General features: G+C 42.0%; 3 protein-coding genes across 4 annotated transcripts; 1 reads left to right on the top strand and 2 right to left on the bottom strand.

Moving 5' to 3' along the window:
• The first annotated feature begins 288 nt into the window (after positions 1–288).
• Positions 289–2,214, top strand: LOC108138836 (transcription termination factor, mitochondrial). The gene is made up of 3 exons (XM_017261344.2): positions 289–790; positions 1,225–1,802; positions 1,856–2,214. Exons 1-3 carry the CDS (start codon positions 379–381, stop codon positions 2,102–2,104), a joined length of 1,239 nt encoding a protein of 412 aa, XP_017116833.1. The 5' UTR covers positions 289–378; the 3' UTR covers positions 2,105–2,214.
• Positions 2,206–16,359, bottom strand: LOC108138833 (non-lysosomal glucosylceramidase). Of its 2 annotated transcripts, none has more exons than XM_017261340.1 (7): positions 15,942–16,359; positions 7,694–7,963; positions 5,706–6,313; positions 5,000–5,255; positions 4,572–4,945; positions 4,281–4,514; positions 2,206–3,522 (listed from the first exon to the last, which is right to left on the bottom strand). In XM_017261340.1, exons 1-7 carry the CDS (start codon positions 16,208–16,210, stop codon positions 2,663–2,665), a joined length of 2,871 nt encoding a protein of 956 aa, XP_017116829.1. In that variant the 5' UTR covers positions 16,211–16,359; the 3' UTR covers positions 2,206–2,662. The 2 variants fall into 2 exon arrangements, with proteins under 2 accessions (XP_017116829.1, XP_017116830.1); XM_017261341.1 differs by having other exon boundaries at positions 5,706–6,226.
• Positions 9,429–11,494, bottom strand: LOC108138835. The gene has a single exon (XM_017261343.2). The coding sequence runs from the start codon at positions 11,304–11,306 to the stop codon at positions 9,735–9,737; it is 1,572 nt and encodes a 523-aa protein (XP_017116832.1). The 5' UTR covers positions 11,307–11,494; the 3' UTR covers positions 9,429–9,734.
• Positions 16,360–16,696: the final 337 nt, after the last annotated feature.

Genomic DNA, 16,696 nt, shown 5'->3' with positions numbered 1-16,696 from the left:
AGAACTTAAACTAAATTAATTCCATTTATCAATATGACTAATTCCCTTCAAAACTACTACTACCAATAAAGCTTATAGCACCCTTAAGTGTTCGGTATTCGTATTTTGAAATTCTATATGTTCCACACCACTTAAATAAAATGTTTTTATAACTTATAACGGTAAATAACCAAGTTTCGTACAGCTCAGCCTTCAACTGGCAGCGAACGCAACAAGTCGGCATAGAACAATCGAATAATAATATCGATGTTGGTATCGATGTCTCTCCATCTCTATTATATTATTCAAATCAGCTGTTCTTGCCGCTTGTTTTATAAGTTAAATTTTGCTAAATTTTATTATATTTCCCGAATAATACAAGTGGAGAAACTGCTGGGCATGTTGAGAAATTTGGCGCGCACCTTCGAGACTGCTCTGAAGCTGCACGCCAGCACAAACTCAGCTCCGCTGCACTGCAGCAGACGCCTGCTCTTCTCGCAGTACGAAAACCGAGGAAGCGCACGGAAATCCCTCCTGACAAGTGCCCCATTTGGTGGCAACGAGGCAGAGAACGACTATGTGCCCTATCGCCAGGACCAGGAGAGGGGCACCAAGGCGCGGGTGCTTCTCCAAGCTTTGCGGGAACGCTTTCGCTTCACGGACGACGAGCTGCAGCGGATCATGAGCGACGAACTGGTGCAGCGCTGCTACCGCGGGAAATCTTTGGCCATGACCATGGACGCACTGCAGCTGGAGGGCGTCAGCAGGCGCAGCTTTGTGGAGTACCCCTGGCTGCTATCCCTGGACAACAGTGAGTTCTCTAATGCCTTGGCTACCGAAGATTTTCTCCCGTTTTTATTTACCTTTGCAGAGGGCTCTTTGTTTTGGTGAGGAGCTTAATAAAAGAGACATCTTTCACCTTTTAAGCGGCATATATTTATATATATATATTCAATCATTATAACCAGGCTATTTGATATGAGGAAGTCTTCCTATGGACCCATTTCTATGCGAACTATAAACTAAAGCTTTCGCAATATCAGTCAGAGTTGCAGTTTAGAAAAGCAATTGAAATACTATGTACAATAGAAACAAGTTAGTTAAAAGTAGATATCCATTGTTGGCCTCAAAAGATAATTTCTATAGGTCGCTTAAGGACATTAGTGCATCTATAATTTACAAGCTTTTTTGGTTTCCTTCAAGAGCATATATTTCCTAACTTGATTAACATTTTTATTACCTCAGAACGCCTGGAACTAAAGCTTCAGCTTATCAAGTCAATGGACATTCGGGACATAAACCACTTTGTGCCTTTCCTGCGCCTCACTGTGCCACGTCTGCGTAAGTTGGTGGGTGCCCTCAACTCCGAGCGGACCACAATGCCGCAGAATCGTGTCTATTACATCAGCGAGAAGCTAGAGGTCAGTCCAGAGATTGTGACCAAGTACCTGTCGAAGCGACTCTTTATCCTGGAGATGCCCTACGAGATGTTCGAGAAGAACCTGCAGCACATGATCAACTACAATGTGTCGCCAATAAACATTCTCAAGGATCTCTGGGCCTTTCGCTATACGCCAAAGTCGGTTCAAGTGCGTTTGGAGCGCGCCAAGCGAGCGAAGAAGGACAAGATCATGCCGTGGATGGTACGCTGTCCGGAGCCCATCCTGCAGCGCTCCCTGAAGCTCTCCCTCGACGAGTTAAACGTTCTGGGGGAGTTCTCCTCCGTGGTGGAGTACTTGGCGCATCGATTGGGCTTCAGCGTGAGTGAAGCAAAAGCCGTCATGGACAGACATCCGCAGGTGCACACCGTGCGGGTGACCAAGGTAAGCAGTAATTTCTCCACAAAAAAACCAGCAATTACCATTTCGTTTTTTAGATCAAGGAGGTGCTAGACTACTTGCTCGATGAAGCCAAGTTTACGAGATTTGAGGTCGCCCAAGTGCCTCGAATTCTGTGCCACAGCCTGAAAACCACAAAGGAGCGTATGGATGAGCTAAAGACCCACGGCTGTCGACCTTCCTCCCTCGTCATCGTTTGTCGCAGTCGCAGGGAGTACGAGAAGTTTTTGCAGCACTGGATAAAGCAAGCGAGAGATTCGCCAACTACAGAGAACATTGCAGGTTGAATTTAAATACAACTTTCTCTGAATTTAAGTTAACTATTTTCTTTGTCATACAAATGATGATCTGAATTCAAGACTTGTTATCAAAGTAAACATTTTGTTCATAACTTGAATAATTTCTGACTCTTTGGTCACATTTATTGCAGACAGCAACGGTTTACACATTGAAATACTTTCTTAAGACATTTATAGTTAACTAAAACAGTTGTAATTGATTTAAATATTTTGCTTAGCTAACATTTAAATACGAATTGTGCTCCATTTGAATACCATTGCGTAGTTGTACTTCAACAGAGAGTAGCAGTTTGATTTGTGACTGGCTTTATAGCTAGAGAAGACATGGAGTAAGCGCCAACAGATTCCAGCTTAGGAGTACACATAAAGCTATAAATTTGAATACCATCTCCAGACATCATCTTTATCCACTCGCATCATCGATAAGCTCGTTTTACTCTTTCAACCTCGACAGAAGAACAATCAAACTAAAAGCTAGGAAAATCTTTGTGCTGGCTTAGAAATATCTTTGGTTGTGTAGACTTCGGATTAGATTGTACTCTCGATTTAGTCGCGTTGTGCCCGCCGTCGCTCCAGAGCCACCTGCATGGACCAGATGCTCAGTGGCCGCATGTAGCCGATGGATCGATAGCGCTTCTCCCCGTACAACGCCTCCGGGGTCTCGAAGTTCATGCCGATGCGCTGCGACAGCGTCTTGTACATGCCACCGGCCGTCTGGAAGGCCTCCTCGAACATGCCCTCCTGAATCATGGTGGCCGCCAGGGCATAGACCACGCCCGGCCACACCTCCTCCGCCTGGATGTTGCTGTTGTCCACGTGACCCGGCTTGCTGGGCTCGCCCGCATTGGCTACGAATCCATTGGCCGCCCCGATGTTGCCCTCATGGAAGCCCATCACGTTGTTGTCGTAGATCCGCTTGAGGGCCGTGCGCACATTCTCCTTCGGATAGATCTCGTAGTCGAAGCCGCAGGACTTCAGATACCAATGGCCGCATAGCTGATCGGCCATAATCGTATCCCGGTGGCCGTGCGAGAGATCAAAGCGGTAGTAGCTGCCGTTCCACAGCTTCTCCTCCATCGACCGCTTGCCCTTCTCCAGGATGTCCTGGTAGCGCAGGCAGTCGTTCGGCTGGTCCAGGATCGTGGCCATGGCCGACATGGCCTGCAGGGCGGCCAGCCACAGGCCGGAGCAGTAGGCACTCGGCCCGTCCATCACCCAGGAGTCGTAGGTCTGGTCCGGCATCTTCGTGTTCTCGATCAGGCCGTCGTTGTCCCTGTCGTACTCGATGGTCCGCTCCATGATGGCTTTGCAGGGACCGTACATGGCCTTCAAGTAGCCAATGGCGTCCATTAGGTACACCTTTCCGTTCGTCTCGTTGATGTACATCGACGCAGACTTGCGGTTCTCTGAAAAGGCAAGTTAAAGATACTGATTTAGTTCGTTATGGTTATGGCTGTGGTTACAAAAACATCTATAGTAATTAAAGTACTTAAAATTTTAATTGTTTTCAGGAACAGTTAATTTTTAAAACGTGTTTAAAAAAAGGTAGACGTCTTCAAGTTTGCATACTTATTAAAAAAGTTTTTTGATTGAAGGACAAATTTCTTAACTTAAAATTAAGCCTACCAAATAAATTAAGGACAATTACCTAAATAATTATGATAAGTAATTTGTATGGTAATTTTTTCTTATTATAAATAAAAGGCTTTTTTGAGCCCATGTTAAGGAATTTTTCTTAAAATCAAGAAGCTGTTTTTCTGAGTGTTTTATAATATCCCATGATCCCCTGTGTTTTAAAACAAAACAAGGTGTGAATATGTTTTTTTTTTTAATTTTGATAATGCACTCAAACTAAAATTAGTCCTAAACGTTATATAATATAAATTTAAAAACATCTTTCCTAAAAATTCTCTAATGAGTAACTAACCCAAAAATCTATAAACATTTTCTACGTTCTCAAAAAAGCATTCTTATTTAAAATCCTAGAAAAAAAATCCTAAAATTGAATTGAAGACAAAAATAGGCCAAATTCCTTGTTCTTGGTTAATTTGATGATGAGTCTAGAGGCACAAAATAAAAGATTTAATATAAAATATAAATACCCTGGTAATAATCGGCTAACCAAATTATGTGATATAAATCACAAACATAGTTAACAACTCACGTTGCTTCTCATCAGCGGAATTCTTGCGCTTGTTGTCCTGGCCGTAGAGCTCATACAAGCTCTCCTTGTCGATGAACTCGATGGAGCTGAACTTGCTGGCATTGTCCGCTTGGGCCTGGGCCAGTTCGTTGAGGACATAGTAGTCCCGGTAGACTTGCAGCACAAACTTCGTGTTGAGATCCTTCCAGTCGTTCACATCGTGGATGTTGTAGCAGTTGATAAGAGTGAAGGGCTCTACAAGGGATATGTCTATGTAGTCATAATTAATAGAGAGCCTTGTAAGTGACGAACCTTCATCGGGATCCCCCAGATCGTGGGGCACACAGTTCTTGACCTTGCGCGGCATCACCTTGCCATCGTAGAGCATTTTGCGGGTGTCGTTCAGTTCCGCGGCGATGGCGTCCTTGAAGTCGTACTGCAGACTGACCTGCAGATTGGGCCACAGGTGGGCCAGTGCCGGCGAGGCATAGAAGTGGACATCGTAGGTGTTGTACATGCGGTACTCGTGCCCCTCCAGATAGCCAAAGCGACCATAGGCAAGTCGCGGATCGTCGTAGGCCAACTCCTTGCCTAGCGAGGAGTCGCATTTCAACCAGATGGTGCCTCCATCCGATATGAAATACAACTGATTGAATATGGCGCACTTGTACCAGTCGGGAAGGGTCCTTTTTTGGGGGTAAAGATTAGCTAATTGAAACCTCAACCTATGCCAAACCTACTCATCATTCAGAATGGGCCGCTGCCAGGCATCGATCAATCGCTCCCAGCTGGCGTACTGCTTCAGAGCATGCTCGCAGATCCTGGGTCCAGAGTCACCGCTGTCATCGAAGTACTTGGTGTAGTAGCGCGTGTGCGTCTGCATCTTTCTGGGAAACTGGATCTTCGGCATGTCCCAGGCCAGCACAAATTCCAGATCATGCGAGGCCATGGGCTTCAGAGCCACCTGGGCACAGACTGCCACGCCAATGTCTTTGGCTAAAAGGAGAAAGGTCTTTAGATTAGTAAATTCATTGGGCGAAAAATAATTATATATTATACATATAGTATATTTATATTATTACTATTATATTAAAATATGGTTGAGTTTATTGGTAAAATACTCAAGAAGGGTATTTAAATTGTTCTTAAGTTAAATAATATAATTTTTATCAGAGAAAGAATTTCATTTGCACTAAAATCTAACGACCTAGATATATATTAACTAATGACAACAAATCACAGCTTTATATGACTAAAAAGATCAAAAAACCTTTAAATCAAAAATGCATATTTATAAAATTTAATATTTATATAAAACCTATAAGACATATATATTCACTTTTTCGATAGAACTCAGAAAAATGTATTTCTTGTCGGTTGAAATTTAACCCAATGTAAGTTAATGTCGAATTAGTTTGTAGCAAATTGTGTATGCGTTGGACTCACTTTTTAGGGTCTCCGCGGTGGGCTGCTCACTCAGCTGGCCGTGCTCCTTGAGCTGGACCCACAGCTGCTCCCCGTTGCCGGCGGGATCGAACTGGGGACACCGGGTGATGCTGATCTCGGGGAGGACGCGACAGGCGAGGTTGTAGCTGCAGGGCATGTCGGCGATCTTCTGCCGGATGGAGACGCCCTTGGCGTTGCCCTCGCTGATGAGCTGCGACTCGGCTCCGCCCTCGGCATCCTGTTTCTTGTTGCCCGTGCCGTTCTTGAAGCTGAACGTAATGGACACCTTGCGCTCCTGGTCGCACACGTTCTCCACGCTCCACACGAAGACGGCGCAGGGCAGGCTGGACTCGCGGTACTCGTGCGGGATGACAGGGGACACCTGGCGACAGGTGAGTCGCACCCCGTAGTGGGACAGATCGTACTCGGTCCAGGACCGCGGATAGAGTCCCGTGTAGCTGCAGCGGGAGTCCTCGATGTTCGAGTGCCAGGCACTCAGCGGCTGCTTGGCCCGACTGCTGCTGCAATTGGGCAGTTGACATTTAGTTCGTTCCCCATCCGGATGATCCCCATCCGCATCCGCATCCGGATTGTGGCTCTTCCTGGTGCTGGATGGGTTGTGTGGGTGTGGATTCGCGTGATTGCGCGGGAGTGGCAAAGCAACAAAGCAAAACCAAATCGAAACCAAAGTGCAATAAGCCCAAGAAAGCCAAAAGGGTGAAACACCCATACCATACCATACCATTGTATACCATCATATACCATATACCATCATATAGCAAACGGTTGTGTCGTCGTGCCAGATATCCCAAAATAACCCAGAATCGGTGGTTTGTATGTTAACATATCCATATGTGGTGTTTGTTGTCGGTGTGGATAAGAGTTGCGTGTTTTAAAATTCGTTTTAATTGTGTGCATCAAGAATTAGAGAAAAATATTTGATTTTCAAGTTAAAATCTCCATTCGAAACACGTTTTGTTGCTTACAGTTTTTTTTAGTACAGAGAAACCGACACCTTTTTTAGGGTGAGTTATGGGGTTAGCATTTGAAGTAATCTGGGGTTAAGGAAAGCTCACACATTTCGTTAAGAGGTTTAAGGAAGATACACATTTACATAGTACAAATGGGAAATATGGAAAAGCACAGTATAGAAGTGGGAATTCGTTAGGAAGTAAGCAATAGAGTCTAGTAAATATAAACTTTTAGGGTGTGTTTCCATTAAAATGTAGGTACTACAAAGGGGAAAAACGTTTACAACTGCACTGGTCTTTAAATCCACGTCAGTTACTTCGAATTATATTTTTATCAAACGCCATTATTATTATTACGTGTTATTTTAAACACGTTATCATGTGCGTTGAAATCAACGATGCACACTTTTGCTTGGTAATTGATATGCGTTTTTTAATAAGTTTATAAAAAACAAAGGCCTTGCAAAGTGACACAATGGGCAGTTTTATTGTCTACAAGAATTTAATAAATGTGGAAATTATAAGTCGTTAATTAAATGGCATTAAATCAGGGAATCACTGACTTTTATTATGATATTTTGTAACAATCATTTATGTTTATGAGCTTAATTAAACAAACATATTTGTGATAGCCATAAAGTAAAATTTATTTAAACAGAAAGTAAGCTTTTCCGCAGGTCGATATAAAAATTTCAGACTAGCCTACATCAATATTTTCTATGTTTAGAGAACAGAACATGGAAAGCCCGTCAAGATAGATAAGTAACAAATAAAAGTAACAGCTAGCAGTGTTCAAATGCTCCCAAAGGTAATGTTTTTTTTTGAGTGAGTAGGGTAGTTACAAAACAGAATTAAATTCCAAACATGCAAACGACACAAATCACGCATAACAAACAAAAAAACATAGGGTAAAAAAAACGTATATATGTAGGTAAAATCGGAAAATAGTAACTTGCTTTGCATAGATGGAAGGGGGATAGAATGAGCGAAAGATTGAGTAAAGGAAAATATCCATACCTGCACTTGGAGAGCAGACTCTGAAAGATGGTGCATCCCTTGGGATCCTTGATGGTCACGATGAACTGGTTGGCCTGGACCACATTGTACTCGTAGATGCCAGGACGCATCTGGAAGCGGCAGAATTCGCCGGCATAGCCACGGCCAATGGTTCCACCTCCGATTCCGCCGATGGGCACTCCATAGATCTGTTTGCCATTCTCCATGTAGTAGTAGTCCATGTACACCCGACGACCTTCACGCGACACTTTCCAGTAGTAGGCCGCATATCTACGGAAAGCCAGGGAACGAAAAGTTAGATTTTGGCAGCTAATGTGTTTCCCATTTACATTCCATTCCAATCCCACAGTCAATCCCAATCCAATTGCGTGCCCTGACCTCGATGATGTCATAATTCTGAGTGCTTTCCCCCCAAACAGCACCAAGTTTTCAGCCCTGGCACAGGGCGTTTGTGGCTGTGACAGCTTAACGTTTCGTTTTGGCCCTCCCCTGGGCTTTCTAGGCCCTCTTTGAAGGTCAGCGGGTGCCTCGGAGGTGGCCAAAGTCAAGTGCATGGCTAGAGTGCCCGAGAAGGGGGCTAAAACAATGTCAGCCATACGGAAATGTTTCGAAAGCCAACGGGAGATACACTTTAATGGGTCATGTTAAGCAGGGAAATCGTACAAGAAATCAAAGATGGGCATCAGATTTAGTTACGACTTTCACTTTGTTAACTTTTCATTTTCCAGCGTTTGGCCATAAAAATTCTGTTACTTTTATTAACTATGATAATTTTTACAAAATTACTATATAATTTACTTACATTACCAACAGCTTTAACTCATAAAAAAGTTAATTCATTTTAATTTAAACTATTGTCAATTTACTTGCTTTATATTGGTTTCCTATCAGATGGTAAACAATAAAGTTCGTTGTTCCATTTGGAACACACCCTTGGCAAACTTTTTTTTCAGAGCTCACCAGACGCACCTTTATTTTCGAACAGTAAATATCTTAATTGCAAATGTATACCTGCGTCATTTAAACAACAAAATATATTTTACGTTTTCAACCTCTTTCAAGTTTTTAATGTGTTTTTAGAAATAAATAAATCCATAAAAAAATGCTCAACTTTTGTATTTAAAATTTTCCCTTAAATTATCACATAAAGGTTGCCCATTGAAAAGACAAATGTGTATGTAACTAGCAATTTTCACCGAACTGAATGCCACAGAAAACGAAAGGACTTATTTGAATATCAAAGGGATTTTCGTTTGACGTCACGCACAGATGCTATTCAATTTCCATTATCCAATTATTTCCAATTAAAAAATAGCAATTTCATCTTGCAGATTATAAGGCTTTTATTTCACAATCATCTTTTCACTTCTCTACACTTACGCCTTTTTTAATGGGGTTAAGAAAATTGCTCGACAACAACGAAAAGGCTAATTGAAAAGCTGGAAAATCTCCCGCTGGCCAATTGCAAAACGAGGGAAAAGGGCAGTGATTCAAAGCCGCTTAAGCTAATTCTCGGGTTTCTCGCCAGCCTGTTGAGTTTTTAATTAAGCTAAATAAAATTGCAAAGGTTTTTTGCTGAGCATTGCCGACTTGAAGAAATATACAAACTTTGTTGCTACTTTGTTACTGAGTGGGAGGTGTTTTGAAGATTTCACTCGTTGGTAGCAAATTTGTATTTCTAAAATCCTGCTTAACTCGTATTTTATATAGTTATAACCTCATTTAGTATTCGGTCTTTATTATTTATTTATTTATTATTTTCCGCATCATTTTAAGAACAAATTTAAGCCAATGACGATCTTAAATCACAGGTTTTTGGGCTGCTTCTCGTTGTTTACAAAAACATATAAATAGACTAATTGGGTATTGGGCACATCTTAAAAAATGATTTCGATCTGACATTAATTTACTGATATTCAAGGCCAAAATTAGAAGGTATTCGCTTGATATGGACAGATAATTTAACCGTTTAAAAAGTGATGTAAGAAAAAGGCACTGCCCTTTGGCAACTGCAAATAGTGCACAAAATTGATCTCATAAATTAAGGAGGAGGGATCTTTTCAGCATCACCGGCGCCGGCGATGTTGCTGCTTGAGATTGCCTTCATTTTTGGATTGGTGTTCGCCACGACCGCAAAGGATATCCCCTGGAAGTCCTCTTCGCACAAGGCAGAGGAAAGCAGTTGGGCCACAAATTCGGCTCGAAGGACCAAAAACGTGTTCTTCGGACGCATTGATGTCCTGGACGAAAGGAAACGATGACAGAGAAAGCGTTTGCGCTCCTGATCCCTCTGCTTGACCACCGCTGGTGGCTCCTCATTGAGGCAACGCCTCAGGTTCTCCACCGAGGACGCACTGAGATTGACCAGATCGCTGTCAACCGCCAGCAGATCACTGAACTCCACATTGCGAGTGGCCAGGGCCCGGGAATTGGAGCCCAGTCGCTGCAGTGCTCCTCCTCCACTTCCCTGGATACCGGACATCCGGGCCGCCCTTCGACGATCCTCTCGAGAATTCGATTCCGGGGCCACGAGAAAGGATCTGGCATTGTGCGGAGCCTGACTGATATGGGAACTGGGGCCATAGACATTAACGGTCCGGTTATTGCTGGTCGTCCTTGTAGCCCAGGCGCGAATGGCTCGACCGGAGGGGGTAGTACCAGGTTCCATTTGCAGATTGCCTCCATAGAAGCGCATCATCTCGATCAGCGAGGGATGGGTGATGGGCACAGCAGCACTGGAGCTGGGAGCCAGAACCTGCTGGGCAGTGACTCCCAGTGCAGGTGGCACCAAAGACTCCGAAGTGCTCGAGCGATGGTTTCTGCCCGCCGAAACGCGTCGCAACAATGCGACGCGGGCATTGCCATGGTTGTAGAACGCCTCCTCTCCCAGGCTCATGGTTGTCTCATTGTCGGTGGGGTGGTTGTTTCTGGTGGTGGTGGAATTAGCTTCCACGACGGCAGCAGTAGGTGGCGAAGGTCTGGCCAGGATTCTGCTGGAAGAGCCACTTCTGCCAATGGATTGAGCATTGCGGCGGCCACCACGATGGGCCCGATCCCTGGCCACCACTTCACTGGCCTTGAATGCTGGACCCTCTTCGTTTCGGCCAGCCGTTCGTTGGTAACTGCCATCCGGGTTGAGTGGCTCCAGGTAGAGATCCAGGGTGCCCACTGAGCGTCGCATTTGCTGGTTCCGCGATGTGGCCGCCGCCGAAATGGAGGCCAGCTGCTCGTCCTCCAGGAAGAGACGGGAGGCCTCTTGCTGCTCGAAAAGCGTGACCATGGTGGAGACCAGCAGGTGACTGGCATTAGGATGCAAGGTGGATACATGCTCCAGAAATGAGGACTCAGTGAAGCCCCACTGCTTGCAGTAGGGACAGCGGTAGCTCTGCGGCGGATCGCTGCTGATGTATTCGCCGCCAAAGTACAGCTCCACATCCGCCTGCGTGTAGATGCACTTCACCGGATGGTCGAACGGATGCTCGGCGGTGGTGAAGTCGGCGTTGTAGCAGTCCATGCACATGCTGAAGTCGCGGCAGCTCAGGCAGCGGTAGCACCTGCCCGTGAATGACTCCTTGCCGCAGCCTTTGCACACGACGCCCTCGTGGCGGTTCATCCTGGTGGTTGTGGTTGCACTGCGTCTTTCGCTTATCGGAGATGGGTACTACGACCAGTTGTCCAGCGTCCAGCTGGGTTAGCTTCAAGTCAAGGAATCCACAAAACGTTCACTCAACGAAATACTTCAACTACAAACTGAGAACGAATCTGAACAGGGCTTTCTAGGCGGAATTTTCGCAGACAACTAGATTTCAAAGGAATTCTAGTGAACTTTCAAACTCTAATAGGCTTACTTAGTGAATATTAGAGGGAAATCAACATTTTTAATCCCATTTAGGCAAAAAGCTTAAGTAAATGTTATTGTAAATCTAATTTTACTGAAACTTTAAAATTAAAGTAAAGTCACGAATTAATGGGGGGTGCTACAGAAATAACTAGGTGTTTTAAAATTTCTCCCAAAGGTGTCTAAAAGTATGCAATGGATAAAAAACAATACATTTTTAATCTGAAGGTCACATGGATTTATTCTTTGCATACTTTCAGGCACCTTTATAAATTATTTTAAGCCTTAATGATTTCTGTAGATCCCCCAATTAATTATATTTTTCCATAGAGTTAATTGGATTTTAAACTTTTTCTTTCATACCCGCTTAAGCTTAATTTACTTTGAAACAATTTGTACTTATATTTATTTCGCGTTTAGTTAAAGTTTCTATCGAAACTTAAGTAAATACTTAAATTCATTTCTACCCAGTAGCATCATCCTGAAATGGAAACAGTTTTTTAATTGGATTGCAGCCCAGTCGCCCAATTAAGATCTCCAACAAACTCGGGTCTCGTCTGGGTCATCCAAACATTTCAATGCTTTATGTGTGTGTTTTCTCTTTTTTTTTCTTTTTTGGCTCGTGAGAGAAACTTTCATGTTCCACACAATTTGTGAAATTGTTGGGGAAAAGTTTTTTCCGGGTCAGCGTGGGTCAAGAGAAGATTGGGATTGGGATTGGGATAGTAAGGAGTGGACAGGAGTCAAATTGCTTGTGGCAAGTCACTAATGAAGTTGGCTGACGTGGTCCCTGTACCTGGATAAATTGCTTTCAGAAATTAGTATATAACTTTGTTGTCGTCTTGGGGATTAGATAAGTTGGTTTGAGGTCAGCTGACATATTGCATGAGCTTAATTTGTTTGCTAGCTTTGGCAAACAGGTTACATTTTTGATGTGTAGTACTTTAGGGTCTAAATAAGTATTAATTTATATATTCTAGGAAAAATTCAGAGTTTAGAAATCTATCCCCTAAATTATCTGCTGAACCTAATAAAAACACTCTATAAATATAAAATCTCCCGTAAATGCATTTCTAATTCAAAGACACACATTGCCAGCAGACCGAATAAAAATGTCTTACAGATGCATCAAAAATAAACAAACTGTGACAAGTTGAAAGGTGAAATGAAAAGGGAAAACAAATTGTTTCCCCCTAAGGGAATTCATTTTTCTATCAGCTTGTATAAGATTTTCATCTTGCCACAAATTTTCCAGCTCCGACATGTGAAAACAATAACGAAAAGTGCTTCGTATGGATGAGCATAAGATTTGAGTGCGCGATGAGAGGGGAATAAAAAAAGAACGAACTGAGTTATCATTCATTTACAAATGCACATGACTGTGAGGAGTCCAGGGCCATTCACAGAATTTGTATTTTGAAACTCACTGCCAAATTGAGGATACTAGAGATGCCCTAAAGATTTGCAGTCATCTCCTCTCCATTCGCCCAAGTAGCGTATAGGAGTGTACTCTGTGCAAACGCCTTGGGACTATGCCAAAAAAGCATTTGATAAGTGACAGACAGACTGGATGGGTGATTTCGAGCAGAAGTTGGGCTTACTATGTTCAGTGTACATATATGTTTTTTTTCACGACTGGCGCCGTTCTCCCTTCCTGGCTTGGATTGAAATTGTGTGAAAAGTAGTTGGCAATCGGAAAAAAGAAAATTGCCGGAACTGTGTCATCAAAGATACATTGAACTGTGGTTAAAACCAGGAAAAGAACCGAAATGACATACATTTCGTTTTAAGGGATAGTAATATAACTGATATCAAAAGAAAATAAGTTTCAATAACTAAAGCCCTTATTTAAAGTTCCATGACAGTAAATATGTCATGATTAAATGCCAACTTGTGATATAAATCTACTCATATATACGATTTGCAGGGTTATAAACACAACTTTGATACACAACATACAAGGGGGTTTTACTATTATACTTATCAGGCCTATTCTCTCAGGCTGGAAAATCGCTTAGTCAACCTTGATGAGGCTTTTCTAATCGCGCCTTGCGGTTTATACGCATTGTACAATAAAAAATGAAATCAAGCAAAATAAACTCAGAAGATTGACGCAGCTGAAGTGACAAACACAGAAGTGAATTGAAAAATAAACGAGACAAAAGCATTTTGATGCGTAAGTGCAATAATTGAAATCTTGAGATAGGTTAGTTTGGACAATACTGGATGATTTTCTGATAGCAGTACACATTTTGTCACGGAATTTAACCATTTTGATAAGGTTTTCGGGAAATGGCCTAAAAAACATAGATTAAACGCTAGATTACTATCAACAGCATGATATAACATTTCTGACGCTATGATAAGGCGATTCAGTCAGCGGTAGTAACAGCTAAAATATTTTATGACTAGCTTATGTTAGGTAGTCCGAAACTTATCTTCCTAAGGGTTTATACCTATAAACATTATGCAACGTCACGAAAATCAAAATTGCAGTGGATTACCAATGACTCATTTTCACAATATTTCAAAATCGAATAGTAAATAGGTCATCAATCTTATTGTGAGATATTTTGATAATATATTCAATGTATTGAAACAAATTCATAGCAATGTGATAAGCTGACTAAGGCGTCAACGTTTATATAATGTGTAAGAATTTCCCATGGTTTTGAACGCTTTAGTATTTGTTTATAAAAAAGTGCCCAAACATGCGACAATCAATATCAACTGATAAGCTCTTATAATTGAGGTTTATAAAATAGGCATTAGCCATATCAGCCAGGTACAGTACACGTCATACTTTTCCTTTAAAGTTAGTCATACAAATGACAACTTTTTGGGGCTTTTAATTCACTTGAATTGAATTTTGAACGCTAATACTTGACCCACAAGTTCATTGCACTTTCAACACTTCGTAATATGGGTCACTTGTTAGGTGACTTAATGCTGTGATTTTGGACAACTACAGCGAGAATATGCGGGTTTAGCTCAAAGCCAGTCAAAGGAACGTCAGTCAGAGCCAACTATGAATAGGGAGCTGAAAAGTGAACAGTTGTGTTTGTGTGTTTGTTGAGTCCTTTCGGTTGTAGCTACGAAAATGTGGCCAGGACACGCAAACAGGACGCCCAACGTGGCGCCAATGCGGGCAGACAGGATTTTGGAGTAGGGTGGTGAAACAATGGAAACATTGTGGCGCCAAACTATGCGCGATTTTTTTGTGGAGACACACAAAGTACACACACAAAACGGAACAGCATAAAGTAGTGGTTATGCTGAAGTCAATCTTCATTATGCATTGTAGAGGGTTACAGAAGTAAAGTTCGGTTCAATTGGTAAATAAACGACGAATTCATGGCTTTAAGAATGAAAATATTACAAGATCTTGATCTTGATATTGATTCTACTTTCTTAAGCATAGAATTCTCTTCGGTTACAATGTATATATCGCCTACATCAATACTGTATTGCCTACATAAATATCGATTATGATTTTGCTTACAAAAATCTAAACTGCATGGCTTTATACACATTAATCGGTTTTTAATTTTAAGTCTTTGTAATTTAATTTTACTTTGAAAGTTACCACAGGCCATTAACCGAATCGGTTTAAATACAAATAATTTATAACATTCCTTTAATTATTAATTAATTACCCCTCCAAAGCGGCTTGCCTGTGCTAAATCCTTGCGTGTTGGTGTCCTCTGAGCCTTTGCGCTAACGTTTTTAATGACATTAAGTTGGCAACGGGGACCACAAAAGAATTCAATTTATGAGTTGGGCCCTCTCATGTGTGTGTTTTTGTTGGCCAGGTCCTGACGCTATATTTGGCACGCACGACAGATAAAGAAAGCGAGGCAGGCTCGATGTCACTCCAGTTGAGGTATTATTAGGCCCAGATATTGATTTCCCATTATTGAGCCTTAATTAAATATGGATAAGGTGGCCATACCCCAGTATCCAAGGCTTAAAACCACTAAAACAAAGCCACTAAAATAAATAAAATTTTTATTTAAGGAGTATTTACAGGGTTACTTTTAAGATGAATGGTGCATTCTAGCTAATGATTTAATATAAATAAAATACATTTTAATACAGCTATTTAAGATTTCTTTTTGAAGTTGGTGCAGATGACATTTTAATATAGGCTTGAATTTTTGTACATTTAAAATCAATAAATGGTAAAAGCTTGCTAAACATTACCTAAGCTCAAATAGATTATTCTTTGATAATCATTGGGTACGAGGTATAAAAATGATTACAGGTTGAAAATATTCACTGCATTGTTATTTTCATTTATCATGTTTGACTGTATTTCTTGTGTACCCCAAATGCCCGAAAATTGTGGAGTTGGGGAGAACTTCATTTCGGGATTTTGCAACTGTATATCTATATCTTTTTATAACCCACCTGCAGACGAGGGGCACCAAGGGCAGCGTTTGCCTTATGGAGGCCCTCACATTCTGAATCCTCCGCTCCGGCCAGACATGGTCGAACTTCAGCTTCAGGCCGTACTTCGGCACCGCCGCGATCTCGTTGTGCTCCTCCTCCAGCTGGAGCTTCATCTTCTCCTGGAAGACGGCACTGGCGGACTCGGCGATTCCCACTGCGTTTCCATTGGCGTTTCCCGCACTTCCATTGCTCAACACTTTGATTTCCGTTGCTGCAGGCTCTGCCATTTCGATTGTTCGACTTCGAAGATCGCGTGTTCGATTCGGGGAACTATGCTCTACTCACTGGAGGCCTTATTTTAATTCATATTTCGCCTATATCCGATTTATTTCGAGAGCAGCACGAACGCGCGACCGTAGCAGCCGAAAAAACAACAACATCTGAGGGAGCCGAATATGACCGAATGGGGCTAGCTCAAAAATACCGAACGATAAATATTGGGGGTAGCTCCAACCGATAACTAGGGAAAAAACTGCCAGGGCGCCAAGTTTAAATTGGTGGTGGGGTTTGCAGCAATAGCTTTTTTGGGACAAAAGTCTAGAAAATTGGGTATGAATTTGGAATAAAGGATATTATAATTATATATATTTCAGTAAAACTTCAATAAATTGCATATTATTTACGGTGTTACAAAATTTGATATTTATTTTTTAAGCAAGCAAATAAGACAGTGTTGTATTGATGCCTTTAAATTATTTAATTTGACGTTTTAA

This window comes from Drosophila elegans, unplaced genomic scaffold, assembly GCF_018152505.1.
Source record: "Drosophila elegans isolate 14027-0461.03 unplaced genomic scaffold, ASM1815250v1 contig_814, whole genome shotgun sequence".
Classification (NCBI taxonomy): Eukaryota; Metazoa; Arthropoda; class Insecta; order Diptera; family Drosophilidae; genus Drosophila; species Drosophila elegans.
The sequence above is the reverse complement of the archived record's forward strand: the minus strand, read 5'-3'. Positions and strand labels throughout refer to the sequence as shown.